Source organism: Eleutherodactylus coqui, chromosome 8 (genome assembly GCF_035609145.1).
Source record: "Eleutherodactylus coqui strain aEleCoq1 chromosome 8, aEleCoq1.hap1, whole genome shotgun sequence".
Classification (NCBI taxonomy): Eukaryota; Metazoa; Chordata; class Amphibia; order Anura; family Eleutherodactylidae; genus Eleutherodactylus; species Eleutherodactylus coqui.
Window position 1 is genome coordinate 72,378,513 of NC_089844.1, and position 17,037 is coordinate 72,395,549.

At 41.4% G+C, this 17,037-nt stretch overlaps 1 protein-coding gene across 4 annotated transcripts in view; it reads left to right on the forward strand.

Annotated features, from left to right (window-relative positions):
• The window catches only part of ATF2 (activating transcription factor 2), a 105,552-nt gene extending 94,734 nt beyond the window's left edge, over positions 1–10,818 (forward strand). For 3 of the 4 annotated variants that reach the window (XM_066575807.1, XM_066575809.1, XM_066575808.1), the window contains one exon: positions 4,489–10,818. In XM_066575807.1, coding sequence (XP_066431904.1) covers positions 4,489–4,715 — 227 coding nt within the window. In that variant the 3' untranslated portion in view covers positions 4,716–10,818. The remainder of the gene's footprint in view (positions 1–4,488) is intronic. The other variant, XM_066575810.1, reaches the window with a different exon arrangement.
• Positions 10,819–17,037: the final 6,219 nt, after the last annotated feature.

A 17,037-nucleotide genomic window follows, 5' to 3' on the forward strand; every position in this document is an offset into this window, starting at 1 on the left:
TCATTGCGAGGTGTGTTTACATCACATCTATAATTACATGGCATTAGTTCAATTAAACCAGTTTACAGTAGAAATGTTCAAGAACAACATTGTTCCCCGTTTGTCTCTTGAAGGTTGCGCATTTGACGTGTTTTGTTTTTTCTTCAGGACTTGATCTAAATTTGAAAACGGGAAATGTCAGATGCGATGGGGGACGTTAATGAAGCTGCTTGGCAAATGATTTCATTTATCGGCGTTCTGTCTTAAAGGCGTAAGCTATTTGTGGCTAATTGGGAAAAGTGGGTAGGGCAGATCATAATGTTAACCCTCTTAACGCCACAGGGTGTAAGTGTATGTCCTGGCGGCGGGGTACTTAACGCAAGAGGATGTACACTTACACCCTGTGGATAGCACGAGATCAGAAGAGATCCCGCGCTATCCGGCAGTGGGAGCCCGTGTTACTGATAGCCGGCCTCCCGCTGCAACAGCGGGGGTGCATAAGGACAGTGACCCCCACTGTAAACCAATTACATGCTGTGATCTATGTAGAGCGCGGTATGTAAAGGGTTCACAGAGGAAGAATGCTCCCTCTATGACGTCATCGGACCCCCGCGATGTAATCGCGTAAGGCCAGTGGGTTGCCATGGCAACAGGACACCAGCTACAGGCGTCCTGCTTTGCCAATGCCTATGATCGCTATTACAAGTGATTTGCATGACAGAAGATTAAAAATAGTGTAAAAGTAAAAAAAAAGTTTAAAAAAAAACAACCTTTTTTTGGGCTTTACCCCATTAGTATAAAAAAAATTGTAAAAATTAAAATCCCACATATTTGGTATCATCGTATCCGTAATGACTCGTACAATAAATTGAACACACTTTTTATCTTGCACGGAAAAAAACATAATAAAAATTATCAAAAAAGCTGTATGTACCCCCAAATTGTACCCAAAAAACAAGCCCTTACAGAGTTCCATCCATAGAAAAGTAAAAAAGTTATAGGACTTCGAATGCAGCGATTTAGAAAAACAAATTCCAAAAAATAGGTTTTTATTGTGAAAAAACCTGGTATTGTTGTAATCTTACCAACCTGTGGAAAAAATTTATTGTGTGAGTTGTGCTGCATGATTAACGCTGTAAAAAAAAAACAATGGCAGAATTGATGCGTTTTCTCTCCCTGCAATCATAAAAAAAGAATTAAACATTTTACAGTATAGTCTATGTACTCAAAAATGGCACCAATAAAAAACTACAGTTCACTACGCAAAAAGCAAGCCCTTATACGGCTACGCCGACAGAAAAATAAAAAGGTTATGACTTTTGAAAAGTAGAGATGAAAATCCCCCCAAAATTGTTGTCCTTAAAGGGTTAAAGGAGTTGACTCATCGGTGACATCCTCTTTAAGATTGAGGTTGATAGATCATTGCAGGTCTGCCTCCTGGTACCCACAGCTGATTTTGCTGGATGAATGACCATCCATGTAATACATGGGCAGATTGAGTGGAAGCTTCACTTATAGTGGGCTCTCTGCTTTGGCTGAGGAAGGGTAAGCGGGGTACCCCACTCTGTAAGGGCATATGGACAGGGGATGTCTTTATCAGACAGCACATTTAATAATTTATTTTCCTATTTAGTGCTCTCTGGCAAAGAGCACTAGTATTACATTGATAACTGTTAACATTCTCTTGTTGTTGTGCTCAATCTTATGTTATTGAGTACATCTCAAATTGGCAATGCAGGTTACAAAACTACAGGCTGAAAGACCTGGAAGAGGCAACATAAAATGGGACACGCAGATCCCTATCAGAAGTTATAAATGTAATTACCGTATATACTCGAGTTTTTCAGCACATTCTTTTGTGCTAAAAAAGCCCCCCTCGGCTTATACTCCAGTGAGGCAGGTAAAAAAAATTTTTTTAAACGCAATACTCACCTCCCATTTGGCGTCTGTGTTTCCGGCTGTGTGGCAAGCTGCTTCAGAATTCTCCCCACTGTCATCTCCCTGCTTGGCTTTGAATTCCCCCGCCGTCAGCGCTGTGTAAGTAAGCGCTGTGATTGGATCGAGCGCCGACCAATCACAGCTGCTGCTTGATCATTCACAGCCATTCAGTGAATGACATCACTGAATGGCTGTGATTGGTTTATCGAGCGTTGGCTGTGATTGGCCAGCGCTTGATCCAATCACAGCGCTTACTTACACAGCGCTGATGGCGGGGGAATTGAAAGCCGAGCAGGAAGATGACAGCAGGGAGACCATCGCGCCGGGGACATAGACGTCAGCTGGGAGGTGAGTATTGTGTTTTTTTTTAAATTACCTAGTATATACTCGAGTTTAGCTAGGCTTATACTCAAGTCAATAAATTTTCCCAGTTTTTTGTGGTAAAACTTATTGACTCGGCTTATACTCGGGTCGGCTAATACTCGAGTATATACGGTATTTGTTCACACAGAATTGCAGATCTACTTGTATTATTTAGGCATACCAGAGGGCTCTACTTTCCTGCAATATTAATACTTTTGATAAAGGATAAACAGAAATCAAAACATAAACAAAAAAAGTAATATAATGTAACCGATTAAGGCAGTCACATCTAAATGAATCCGTCCTTGTTTTGTGGTCAATGAGATAATTATCTGAATTCTCCAAATACGTCCTGAGGAGGACTAGAGGATGTGGAGATATTTGACTTAGTAAATTGTATATGGTAAGGTTCATGGTCAAAAGCGCATATGGTTTGAAGGGATGTATTCGTACCGGGGTTTCCAAATGTTTAATAATAAATGTAATCATAAATAAATCAAAAGAGAATGATTCGCAACCATCAAAAAACAGTTAGAGTCCTCCATTTAGTATAGGGATTTATAATTTGTTTTACCACCAACAGCACTCAGTGTACGTCACCTATTTTTGAGTAGGTTAGGAGGGACCTCACAAAGTAAAGATTGACATAGATATGAACTTGTTGTCAGTAGAGCTTGATAATAAACTCATGAATTTGGGAGGCAGCAGACCGTCCCCTGACTTCGGCCTTTGCGAGACATAGCAGTTGTACTTGTCTGTCAAGAATTTATTCCTCCTCCCACCACAAAAATAACACGCCCATTTGACTGACCTGCTTTTGTATATTTACTGTCTATCCAGAGGAGATGGCTACTGGCTACATGATTGATCAGCCCTGTGTCTGATAATAAAGACAGGATAAAAACTGAAAAGACTGGTAAATGGCACAATCTTCCAATAAGTCAAGCAGGAGGTGAGAAGATGAGTCTAACTTCCCTAATTTATTGTGAAGCTAGTGATTAAACACGTTTTGAGGTTACAAGCCTCTTCCTCAGTAATGCTGGGACGTGTACAGCTAGGAGATGATGATTGTTTTGGCTGTACGTAAGAGGAACAAGCTTAGTGCACCAATTAAACTAATGTCTAGTCCCCAGCTCTTTAGAGAAGACTTATTGCCCTCACATACATCTAAAACAAGTATTCATCTCCTAGCTGTACATGTCCCAGCATTACTGTGGAAGAGGCTTGTAGCCTTGAAACACATTTCATTGCTGGTTTTACAAAAACTAGAGAAGTTTTTTTCTTTATGGTCTCGCATCCTTGATTTAGTGGAAGGTTGCACTATTTACCAGTCTTTTCAGCTTTTATCCTGTGATGTTGCACGCCAATTTCCAGTTGGGCATTCAACTGGTTAGGCAAAACCTTCAGACTGTCTTTATCTAGCCCATATGGCTCCTCAATAGCCTCACATGCCTTTATGCAAGCAGACAAGATGCAATCATTGATTTTCATAGATATAGTGTACATGGATCCTATGGTAGATGGGGTACCGTGTTTCCCTGACAATAAGACCCTCCCTGAAAATAAGCCCTATCCTAATTTTTCGGGGTTTTGGTGGGGACTTATACAAATATAAGCCCTACCCCAAAAATAAGCCTCAGCTACACTACATTAAAAAAAGAAATATATTACCTAGCAGTATGGGTCCAGGTCCCTCATGCCGCTCTCTGAAGGTCCGCACTGTTTCCGCAGTCCTCGCAACCCTAGCTGCTCGTACATCATCACTTCCTGGTAACAGGATTCATAAATCCCGCCTCCAGAAAGCGATGGTTGTTGATTGGTTCTTGAGTGCCACGCTCAGCCAACCAATGCAGCGTTCGATAAACCAATGATAGCCATCGCATTGGTTCATCCAGTGCTACATTGGTTGTCTGAGCCGCGGCGCTTGAAGAACCAATCAATAGCCATCACTTCCTGAAGGCGGGACTTATGAATCCTGTCACCAGGAAGTGATGCTGTACGAAGGGCTAGGACTGAAGAACAGCGCGGACCTCCGGAGAGTGGCATGATGGACGCAGACCGAGCCTGCTAGGTAAGTAAAATAAGACCTCCCCGAAAATAAGACCTAGTGCCTCTTTTGGGGCAAAAATTAATATATGACGGTCTTATTTTCAGGGAAACACGGTAGTATTATAATTTTGTATATTTACATATATTTTGTATTTTTAGTAGATGCCGAAAAAGATGAAAGCTCAGAAGACCTTTCGATGCCTGGCAGCCCACAGACTGAAGCAATCCAGCACAGTTCAATCAGTACTTCCAATGGCGTGAGCTCCACATCAGTGGCAGAAGCAATAGCGACATCTGTTCTCACCCAGATGGCCGATCAGAGTACAGAACCAGCTGCCTCACACGCTACTATGGCCCCACCTCCTGCGCAGCCTTCAGGAAGTTGATTAGAAACATGTACCATGTCAGGTTTTAGCAGATGATTGGTGACTTCAGAGGGGAAAACCGCAAAAGGCCAGTCTTTTAGGTGAAATTAACATGAAAACATCTTACTGTATTTTATGTTTTACGTTGCTACCACCATGGAACAAGTTCTGCCCTTCTTCAGGAACAAATGGCTCTTAATTTAATTTTGTAACTATTTGAAGTTACTTTGTTGCTTTCAATCAATTTATGTTATACCTTCTGCTCTAAAACAACAACATATGTATCATATGTTTGACTATACAGGATTCTAAAAATCAGAACCCTATTTCCCTGTAAACAGTATTGGGATGATCTCCTGAGACCCAGGGCAGAAGCTAGGCTTCTAATAAGAACTATGTCACCTTTTATACCAAAGTTGCATAGTCCCTTTTGATCTTGATTGTCAAGGTCACAATGCACTAGGCGTGAGAAAGAAAGACAAAAACTCTTTTGTTTTTTATCTTTTTGCCGTTTTTGTTTTTTTTTTCCTTTTAATTTGCACAGCTGGAAAGGGATATTATTTACATTTTGTACGAAATTTTGTTTTTCCTCTTTGTAATTGCACAATATTTTCGTGGTCTGGTCATCAAGGCACTTTTACATTGAAAAAGCAAAACAAAAAATAATTTCTTTTCATTTACAGAAATTATCGTCTAAGTGCAATAATTCTTTAGTTGCCTTTTTGTCTTTGTTGGGGGAGAAAGGGGCAGACCTACTAAAAATAGTGAAAAAAAATCCCCCATATCCATGGAGTGCCAGCGGGATAGTTTCAAGAGCTACACCTCGTTATATGCTCTACGGGCTCCCGCGTTTGATGGCCAGGAAGAGCCTACATACATACGTTTAGACAACTTGGAACATACGTTTTTCATTGTATTTGCAAGCTCAGTTGTACTTAGCCACTTGTGGCATTATCATTATCTGTAGCAGACTTTTCATATGTTTTTTTGTGTAGAGACCAACCATTAAGTCACCTGGAAGGCGATCTTTGGCGATATTATGTTATGTAATTTATGGCAAGGCACTCAAATGTATTCTAACATCCCAATGTACTGTGTTGCAAATTTGACCCCTCAGGGCCAGTGTGGGGCAACCTATTGGCTCAGTGGTTAGCATCGTTGCCTTGTGGCACTTGGGTCCTGGTTCGCATCTGACTAAGGGCAAAATCTTCATGGAGTTTGTATGATTTCTCTCTTTGCAGGAGTTTTCTCTGGGTTCTCTGGTTTCTTCCAACACTTATGAAGCATATTAAGTTAATTGGCTTTCTACATAAGTCTCCCTATTTTGTGGCTATGATATGGTAAGAATAAGCACCACTGGGGATAGAAACTAATCTGGTTGATGTTGGCGCTATAGCAAATATCAGTCATATGTCTCAAAGGTTGGGGTGATATTTGTTTGCATACATCTTAATAAATGTATGTCATGTAAAAAAAAAATCTCTTCTGCAAGCCAATACAATTGTGCCCTTGCCTAAAAACTTTAAAAAAGCATTGCTTTTATTTTGTACAGTGCTGGAGACCGGTGGTCATAGTCCCAACTGAAATCTCGGGAGTGGAGGAACTTATGGTCCTTTTTTAGTATGCATCCACCACTAGTGCCCACAGAAGTAAGGCTGGGTTCACGCTGCGTTTCGTTGTCTGTTCAGGCTTTTCGTTCCGTCTGAATTGCCAAAAAAATAACATGTAAATGGAATTCTGGAGGGAACCATTGGCTTTAAAGGGGTATTCCTATCTAGGCTTTTAATGGTGGAGATGGGAGAACCTGTCCGCTCTGTCTCCTTTTGACCTTAATGGCATAGTTGATTTACTCTATCCTGTCTGACACTAATTCTGTAAAGGAACGGGAACCATGTCTAACGGAAACTTTATTGGCCTATGTTTAACTAACAATGGTCTATCTTTCCATTCACTGTTCCGTCTGAATGCCTTTTATGGCGATTCACCTAAAGCCCGGGACAAAAAGTCTGGACGCACAAAGCAACGCAGTGCTAGCCTATAGACCTCTGGCATTGTCACCTGCTTCTTCCTGTGTATGTTGTTCCATATCAGTCCAAATACTTTCTCATCTTGTCTGGCAAATACATCACAAAAAGAAATGACTTGCATTACAGAGCTTGAAGGAAAGTGGAAGATCCCATCATACTGGAGATCCCTGTAAAGATACAATAGAGGTGCCTTCTAGGGAAATACTATTGATGACCTATCCTCAAGATAGGGCATCAATGGTTCCTTGGCGGGGTCCGCCATCCAGGTCCCTGGCTGATTGGGCGCCCGGTATTAGCACCTTAACACGGGTATGGAGTGGAAGCCAGTTCTCCAACCCGTGTAGTAGTTGGCACTCAGAACTGCAACTCCAGTTGATTTTAATGAGACCCCAGCCTGCAGTTACAATCACCAGCCACTACCCAGGGGTTGGAGCAGCAGCCTCCACTCCACTGACCGTGGAACCCAATCAGCTGACAGGTCGGAGTCTTGAGTGGCAGACCCCAGTCCATCTACTATTGATGACCGATTCTTAGGATAGGTCCCCAATTGTATTTCCCTGGAAACTCCCTTTAAGGTGTTATGTAATATGCCATGCAGTGCTTTGTTAGTTACCCCCGTCTTATATATTGTCGGAGAACCCCTTTAATATTATTCTAGTGTGTACGTCAGGACTGTAAGGGAACAGGAAGGGGAAAGCGGAACCCATAGATTTTGCCAGCAATCTATGCCTGAATGTTTTATGATGCCTTCAATGTGATGCTGGCTTTATAGAAGACTGCAGGTTTAAAAAAAAAAAAAAGTATATGTATATAGATTATATATATTTATGTGTGTGATGATTGCTAACTAACATTCCATAATGTCCGGTAGTTTGTGTTGGAGGAGATGATTGTAAGGTACACATTCTCATTATCGAGGTTGCCTGCAGGATATTAAGTCCTCTCAATGTGCCATGATGTATTTTCATTCACAATGCAATATTTCAAGGATCACTAGGAAAGTAAAAGTGTTTACTTGACTTTAAATCAGTTTTTCCTAAGTCTTATGTATATAAAATGATTACTTAGCAGCATACCTGCGACAAATAGGAGTTACATCATTCTTTCCTCACACGTCAGCCTCTGAATGGTTTCAGCCCCAACTTTATATTAAATATTGTAACCTCAAATGATTTATTGTATTTTAAATGCAAATCCGATTTAAAGTGCAGGTTACTTCTAAGAATGACATCACAAGTCGCTGGAAGGCTTAAGAAGGAATTAGTTTGTAATAGACTATTGCACACTTCAGACAACTCCAAACTAAACTTTCAAACTGCTCTAATAAGGTGATAGTCCGGATTACACAAGCAAACTGCTTTTATAGGGTGCAAGTTGGACTACCTGCCTACACTGTTATAAGGGGAGGTGCCGAATATTTACGAAGACCAGCGTTTCATATGCTGGTCTCAATCCAAAGTACATTGGAGTAAATTGCGCCAATTTTTTTAAGAGGTGCAAGCCTTTTCATTAATTTGGTGCATCTTTTGGCTTTCGTGCGCCAGAAAAGCAAAGCTTTGCTGGCTACGAGCAGGGATAGATTTATGCCAATTTCAGTTGATCTGAATGTCCCCGCTTCTTTGCTAAGCCCATTCCCTTTTTCTCACTAGTTTTGAAAAGTAGCAAGGGAGGCACAAAACTGCAGAAAGTCGCAGATTTTTGTGCAGGTGTGACATGTGGCAAAATGTGCAACCTTCTTATACCAAAAACTGGCGTACATCATTAAATACATTTCCCTTCTAGTTAGACTACTGCTGTAAGGGAGAAGGAAGATCCAGGCCACATAGCCGGACTTGTTATATTAGGTGGTTCAGACTACAGTGCTAGAGTGTTGTATGGTGGGAAAGGTCCAGTCTGCTTAGTCAGATGGGTATTGTAAGAGCAGATCCAGACTGCTGTTATGGGTAGGGAAGGAGGGTCCAGACTACACAGCCAGACTGTTGTGATAGTGGGAGGTCCAGACCACATAGATAATGGCTTGAAATAGTGGCGGTCCTGACCGATCAACTGGAATGCTGTTACTCGGAAGGTCCTGACCACATAGCCTAACTTGTTATATTGGGTGGTTCAGACTCCCCTTGCTAGAGTCTTGTATGGTGGGAAAGATCCAGTCTACCTGGTCAAACGGCTATTGTAGGAGGAGATCCAGACTGCATGGGCAGACTCCCTGGGCAAGTAAGAAGGGTCCAGACTACACAGCCAGACTGCTGTTATAGTGGAAGGTTCAGACCACATAGTAGATAACAGCTTGATATAGTAGCGGTCCTGACTGATCAACCGGACTGCTATTATCCGGAAGGTCCTGACCACATAGCCTGACTTCTTATATTGAGTGGTTCAGACTCCCCTTTCTAGAGTGTTGTATGGTGGGAAAGGTCCAGTCTACCTAGTCAGACGGCTATTGTAGGAGGAGATCCAGACTGCATGGGCAGACTCCTGTTATGGGCAGAGAAGGAAGGTCCAGACTACACAGCCAGACTGTTGTGATAGTGGGAGGTCCAGACCACATAGATAATGGCTTGAAATAGTGGCGGTCCTGACCGATCAACTGGACTGCTGTTACTCGGAAGGTCCTGACCACATAGCCTAACTTGTTATATTGGGTGGTTCAGACTCCCCTTGCTAGAGTGTTGTATGGTAGGAAAGATACAGTCCACCTAGTCAGACGGCTATTGTAGGAGGAGATCCAGACTGCATGGGCAGACTCCCTGGGCAAGGAAGGAGGGTCCAGACTACACAGCCAGACTGCTGTTATAGTGGGAGGGTCAGACCACATAGTAGATAACAGCTTGATATAGTAGCGGTCCTGACTGATCAACCGGACTGCTGTTATCTGGAAGGTCCTGACCACATAGCCTGACTTCTTATATTGAGTGGTTCAGACTCCCCTTGCTAGAGTGTTGTATGGTGGGAAAGGTCCAGTCTACCTAGTCAGACGGCTATTGTAGGAGGAGATCCAGACTACATAGGCAGACTCCTGTTATGGGCAGGGAAGGAAGGTCCAGACTACACAGCCAGACTGCTGTTATAGTTAAAGGTTCAGACCACATAGTAAATAATGGCTTGATATAGTGGCGGTCCTGACAGATCAAGCAGACCGCTGTTATCCGAAAGGTCCTAACCACATAGCTAAACTATTTCAACTCTAAGATGAGGGGCAAGATCCCCGAAACAGCTTTTTGGAGAAGACTCTGGCTTTGGCCTATATTCCCAGTCCTGTAACAAGGCTTGTTTAAAGGATATACATTGACTTTCAAGAATGCTACCTTCCAATAGGTGGCACTCTAGAGGCATTGCACCATCTCTCATTTGCATATTGCATTTTAACGTAATCTTTAAAAGTAAACCTACATTTTAAATAGATTTTCATCTGTCACGTTTTAGGATCTATGTAAATCAACTCGAATTAAGCACTGGATGAAGCTGTAGTAATCCAGATGAAAGACAATGCACTACCTTTTTTTATTCTTCATTTTTTAGTTTCCAGCTGAAGGGGCATACACAATGCATTTTTCTTCTTCTAATGCCAATTAACCTCAGCTGCATCAAATGTGAATTCTGCAGGAAAGCTTTATATTTTATTTGTTGTTGAATTTAATGATGATTTGTGAACGCGCGGTTCTTAATCTCTAATGTGGACACTTCTCACTTTATTTATACATTTCAGTTTTTGTATTCTAGAATTGTCGCAGCTGTAAATTTTACGGTATCATTCTGTAAGTATGAAGAGAAAATGTATTTGGTGAATGGTGTTAGTTTCAATATTAGAAAAACAATGTGCATCTGTGTCCTGGATATAAGAGAGTAAATGGTTTGTTCTTCTTAAGTCCATTTTGCAACTTGTCGACAAGTCTATGCGTAGCAATTTCTAATCTCTGGATTTAACATTTCACAAACTGTACGGCATCATTTTTTTTTTTTAGTACAGTTTGCATGAGTAAATTATGTATAAAAATAAATAAGACATTATTTAAAATTGTTTTTTATTTTTAATAATCTTATTCAGTTACTGTATTTCCATTGTTTACAAAATGTCTTTATGATCTGTCTAGAAGGCAAGCACATAAATGTACATTGAAATAAACATTTTAAAAATCAGTTGGATTGTATCTTTTTGTTATTGGTTTACCCTTTGCAATCCAATTTTGGATTCAGGGTTTCCTAGGTGGCTTTCTCTTTCTGCCATTATACAATGGCGCCATCTGCTGGCTAGAGCCAGTACTGCGGTATGGGACATGCTGGAGAGGCCCCCGACAACAGAGCGGCCAGTAATCTACAGTAAGAATACCCTGCCGGGTGTTTTCTGACATCGGAGCTCTACAGCCTTTAATCAGAATGTCTTTAGACGTCAGACAGTAGATTGGAAAGGGTTAATTTGTTGGAGTTTTACAAATCTTCATAAAAGAGATCATTTTTGTTTGCAGAAAACGTTATCATTTCAGGTGCGGTCAAATGAATTGTACAGCATGAAGTAGGCTATATTATGTACGACCTAAATTTTCAGATGACTTTTCAGAATAAGGTGCTGTGTGTATACATGAGGAAAAGTGTCATTTCTATAAATGGCACTTTTCACCAGCCTTCCCTTCTGCAGGCTTCATCTCTGATTTTCAGTATTCTCTAAGCTGGCGGGTGAAGACTAGCTGCTATGATGTATTGTGTGCACACAGAAAAGAAGAGATCCTGCTCCCCTGTCTCTCTGTAGCACACACTCAGAAGCAACATTAAGGACATTATAGAGAACTAATACTAAACAGTGTAGCTATGAATCCAGCATTGAGGTGAGATAAAACACTTATACATAGACGTACCTGCAGCTTCTCTTGAGTCTTTGCCTCCTTCCCCTTAATAGATTTGTCTGGGCAGCATGCGACAGCAGCAAGTAAAGCCTTCACTTTCTGAAATTCATTTCGGGATCCCTGCTGCTACAGACAAATTTCACTTGGCGAGGGGCAATGGACAGCAAGTTAGAAGGAACTAGACCTAGGCACTTTTGAGGGATTTTTTTAGCTGTAAGACATCATTTTAGGTAAATAACGTAATTTGCACTTTTGCTTGTTATCACTCTGGCTATCACCTAAGCTTAGGTTTGTTGAAAAGTTATTGACCATTTAAAGCTTTCATCTTTGAGATATAGAAAATCATGCTGCATCTTACTTTCGATCTCAAGATACAAGTGCTTCTGCTATCTTTCCAGAGAATAAGGATGTATTCTGATTTAACCTGAAGAAGAGAACCATTCTTTCCTGAAACATGTCATCCAGACACTAACGGCTCCCTCACACAGGCGTTGCTGTAAGCGTCATGATTTAAATTGTGGCACTGTGCCGCATTTACTTTAGTTTTCGGCTGCAGCATCGACAGACACACCAGCTTCTAGCACTCATCATTGATGAGGAGCGCTAAATGCTCAAAAATAGAACATGCACCGCTCGAAAATCGTGGCGCTGAAAAGCGCTGCTATCGAGCAGCTATCTGAGCGGTTAGATTGAAAACAATTGGAGTGTTATACCATGATTAGCGTGGTGCTGAAAGAGCTAATCGCAATAAAAACTGTCTGTGTGAGGGAAGCCTCAGTAATAAACGCCTTAAGAATAAACTGTACCTGATGGGTTTTTATCTTCATTTTGTGTCATGCTGATGTAGACCCATTTGTTACTTAGAATGATATGAGTTGGATCCAGAACCATTTTGTGTGATGGATCTGTTGCTGCCGCAGGTACTACCAGGCTTTCAATAGTGTTGTGCCTGTACTAGTACAATGCAAGAGAAAGCTGGTCATTAGATTGCTCCAGAAAAGGTTGTTACATCCAGTGAGCGGACCCTGAAACCGGAAATACCACGCAAATGCGCACACATAATGCATGAAATCAAAGCCCTAAGGGGAAGGGAAACCCAGCATAAAAACCCCACTCAGAATTCTAACGCATATAGATGTCAAACCATGTTCGCGGAATTATCCTCACACCAAGGGGAAAGAGTCAGACACCGAACTGACATACAGGGAATAGTTTCAGGCATTACCCACCTGGCCACATGAGACATTAAAATGTCTGGAGGCCGCACCTGTCAAAGGGAAGGGGAGATGAGATCTGATTAAGATGCAGATGGGGACTACAAGTGTCCAGACCATCCTCAGGAAAAGTGAAAGACACACTACAGACTAGACATGCATAACAGCTCAGCCTGGGAGTAACACAGAATGCATAACATGGATAAAATGACCAGCATCCTCTACCAAAAGAGGCTGGTATATATGAGCAGAAGACCAGTGGAGATTGGCTGGCTAGAGAACACCACACCCAGCCAGCACATTTAACCCCCACCTGTGAAGTTGTGCTCCTGGAAACCCATAGAACAGGTCGTAAAAGCACAAACTGACATGGTAAGACATAGATAGCAAAAAGACAGGGTGTCCGAAGAATTCTAAAGTCATTCAATGTGTTGCACGCTGTTTCTTCAGGTGCATTTAGATGGAACGATTATCTTTGAAAAAAGTTTGAATGGAAATTAATGATAAGCATTCAGTCTAAATGCGAGCCAACAACTGAGCGCTGAACGAGAATCGTCCGCTTCTCACTTGTCCAGTTTCTGCAGGACTAAAAATCATTGTTGGCTACTTGTACATTCTGTACTATTCTATCAATGCAAATAAAAAACATGGATAATGCCTAGAAGAAACGCCCTGAAAAATGAAGAAAGTAAAGAAAATTACTAATTCATGATTTTTGTTTGAGACTGCTACAAGACAGAAATGCAGATGATGTGAAGGGTGCGCAAAAGGAAAAAAATAATGTAGATATGACAGTGTGCAAAAAAACTGCATAGATATTATGCATGTTTTTATTCAATTGTGTTGATTGTATAGTATAGAATGTACATATGTTACTACTATTCCTTTAATGTAGTTTGAACGTGATATTGTTACATGCCAGGTTGAAATCGATGATGCCTAATGGGTATGTAAACAGTAAAACTTTCCACTCATTTGATTTGAGACCTCCGTCTATAATATGGATAGGGTATAAGTGATCGGTGGGGGTCCACCAGTGTATCCCCACTGATCACAAGAACGGGGTCCTGTATAAATGAAGTTGTGCGCAGCTACTCCATCCATTTCTGTAGGCTGTAGAAACACTTTCAGCTGTCCCACAGAGATGAATGGCATGGCAGTGCACATTCTTGGCTGCTCCATTCATACCGGGATGGGGGGGGAGTATGGGACCCCATTTCTTGTGATCAGTGTAAGTCCCAGCAGTCGGACCTTCACCGATCAGAGACTTAGCAACTCTCCTCTGGATAATGGATACATTTACATTTTGGGACAACTCCTTTAAGCTTGAATCCTGCTTTATATAGGCATTCTTAACATGACTATGCCATCTAAATACACTGACAACAACCTCTAAGTGTGACCATATAGGCTGCGGATGATCCACCGCTTGCAAATCAGTATTAATTGCTGGGCTGTACCTGGACTTGCCAACTGAAATTATAGCAGGTCATGGAGTCAGGCACATAGGTAACCATATGTAGTTACTGCGGATCATCCACCACATGTATGGATACCCTTCAACTACTTGGCTTAGGATCGAATACCTGGCAGCTAAGGGTGGTTCACTGCATATTTCTGATTATTTTATACAGCTAAGGGCAGAGGTCCTCTACTTATTGTACTTGGTGAGCCACATACAACTTTGAGGAATGGATGGGACCACATTCCAATTAAAAATGGAGGGGCAAAATTTTTAAGCTAGGGCTACATAGTGACTTTGGTTCCGAAAATTTGCACCCAGTCAAAAACCACATTGTGGCCTTGCTACATCACACTCTAATATACGTGAATTCTATCAGTTTGCAATTTAGCTGGACCAAAGTACAATCGTTGATGTGTGTTGTACCAAGTTGCCATGTAGCCCAACCTAAATGAAGAAACCATATATTGTGAAATTAAAAACATTCGCTGAGGAGTATGTTCATGTAAAATTTGGCATTAGTATTACGCCATCCAAATTGTCCCTGGTTGGTGGTTAAAATTTGTCTGCAATAATGCTAATTTCCAGTGCATATGGCTATAACTCTGGAGGTTGCAAGCCACTTGTGACTGCCAAGCCACAGGTTGAGGACCACTGGCTTAGGGAGTTGATATTAGTTCTGGTAGTCTAAGGAGGCTTTGGAGTTAATTTGTTTTATCTTTGGTTGGTCTATGGGGAAAAAAGACTTAATACCAGCATCCCTGGTGGTCTAGGGTAGTGAGATGGTCATACCAGCACCTTTGGTGGTCAAGGATGGTGAACAGATTATCTGCTGGGTATCCATGGTGTACTCCTCCCCAGGCTCCAGTGATGACTATTCAGCTATGTTCTTGTCGCATTTCACTTCCTCCTGCCTTCATTGGTCATAGCACTGGTGCTGGTCCTCTTTGTAGTCACTTCATGCTTTTTTTTCTCCTGGGCTTTAATAAGAAAAAGCAAGTCTCATATTTTCAATTTCCTGTTCACTTTTTTTGGTACAGAATTTATATTGTAATCTGTTTCAATAGAAGGAATCAATCGAGCACTTCATTCTGAAGTCAGATTTAATATCATAGTTTAGTGTTATGAGATGGCTTGTGTATTATTTTTCACCATTGCACTCAATGAGGTCATATACTTTACTTTAGTCTACTATAATTCTTCAGCGTAAGCTCCAAAAAGTCAATTATTTCTATTGCTGGTCATAGGCTATGTTGTGTGAACCTTGCCAAGAATGAGACTGTCTCTGTGGTCACTTGACTTGATATACGACTTGTTGGTTCGGCAGTATGTCGAATATGATGATAGTGTTGTTGTGTGTAAAATCTTGTTATTTGTATAGTGCCAACTTATTCCACAGTGCTTTCAGATAATTTATTTATTCCCCCCCCCCCCCCCCCCCACACACACACTAAGCTGGGTACTCATTTTACCGACCTCAGAAGGATGGAAGGCTGAGTCAACCTTGAGCCGACTACCTGAACCACGCTGGGATTCAACTCACAACCTTCAGGTCTTGAGCGAGAGCTTAGGACTGTATACTGCTGCCATAACACTCTGTACCAGACATAAAAAGCTAATGTGGCTTCCTTATCTTCATGGTGGGGATCTGCTGTCTTTATATGTCAATGGCTACAAGTAGCAGATATTCAGTTCTTCACTCACAGGTCTTGCAGTTATCGAACAAGCCTCATGGCGGTAATATATGGCTTCATAGGTTGTTGTTGTGATGGACTACTATCTGATTGATGGAGGCATCTCTAGCCACGACTTTGAATGACTCTCATATTTATGGGAATGCAATTAATCACACAATGTCCACAGCCCAGAGCATCAAAAGTTGCTTTTCATTGCAGCTTATGTTCGGCAAAATATTTTTAGGGTATGCTGACTAGGACTGGATATGCTGTGTATTACACACTGCAGATTTGCAGCATATTACAGTATAAACCAAGTTGATGAACATTCAAGAAATCACATCCAACCACTGTGGAAATAATAATCTGCATTGTAATTTGGCCCATTCTGTGGATTTTAAATCCACAGCCTGTGAATCTATGCTGCGGATTGGTAATGGAATAGTTACGGATTATCCCCATTCAGTTCACTGAGGAAGTCCAAAACTGGACTCAGACTGTCGGAAGTTGCAGCACTGTGTGCGAGAGAGCGCAGCAAGGGTGCAATGACATGCGTACTTGCTGCGTGCCGCCAATCCCAATACACGATCTTGGCATGTATGCGTGCGTAATGCATGCCAAGATAGTGGATGCCGCAATTTTCTTTGCGTGAGTAAAACACACTAGTGTAGAAATCAATGAGCTATTGGCATCGCATGTTGCGTACACAGTGACAATAGGCTTCTGTAAGAGAGGTCTAAATCTGTAACAAATCGTAATTTTGCTGATTTTGCTGCAGATTACCCATGAATCCACAACGAAAACCGCAGGTAAGGATACTTATTTTTTTTTTAAATTAATCATTTTTAAAAATTCTTCCCTAGAAGCAATGGCACAGCAGTACAGACGGCTCATGTACCATATGGAAGCCATATTATAGCTTTGTATCAAAAAACTGGCCCTGTACATAATCCTTTAGACTGCAGCCACATGCAGACTTTAATAGCCGTTCAATAAATTTACCATGTGGCCCTAGGATTAGGCTTTGTGCATCCACCTATATCACAAGTCTGTTTTGTACAGAGCTGGAGTAGGGCTCCCATAGAAGTGCATGGAACCTATACTGTACTCTGCATGCTTCCTATGT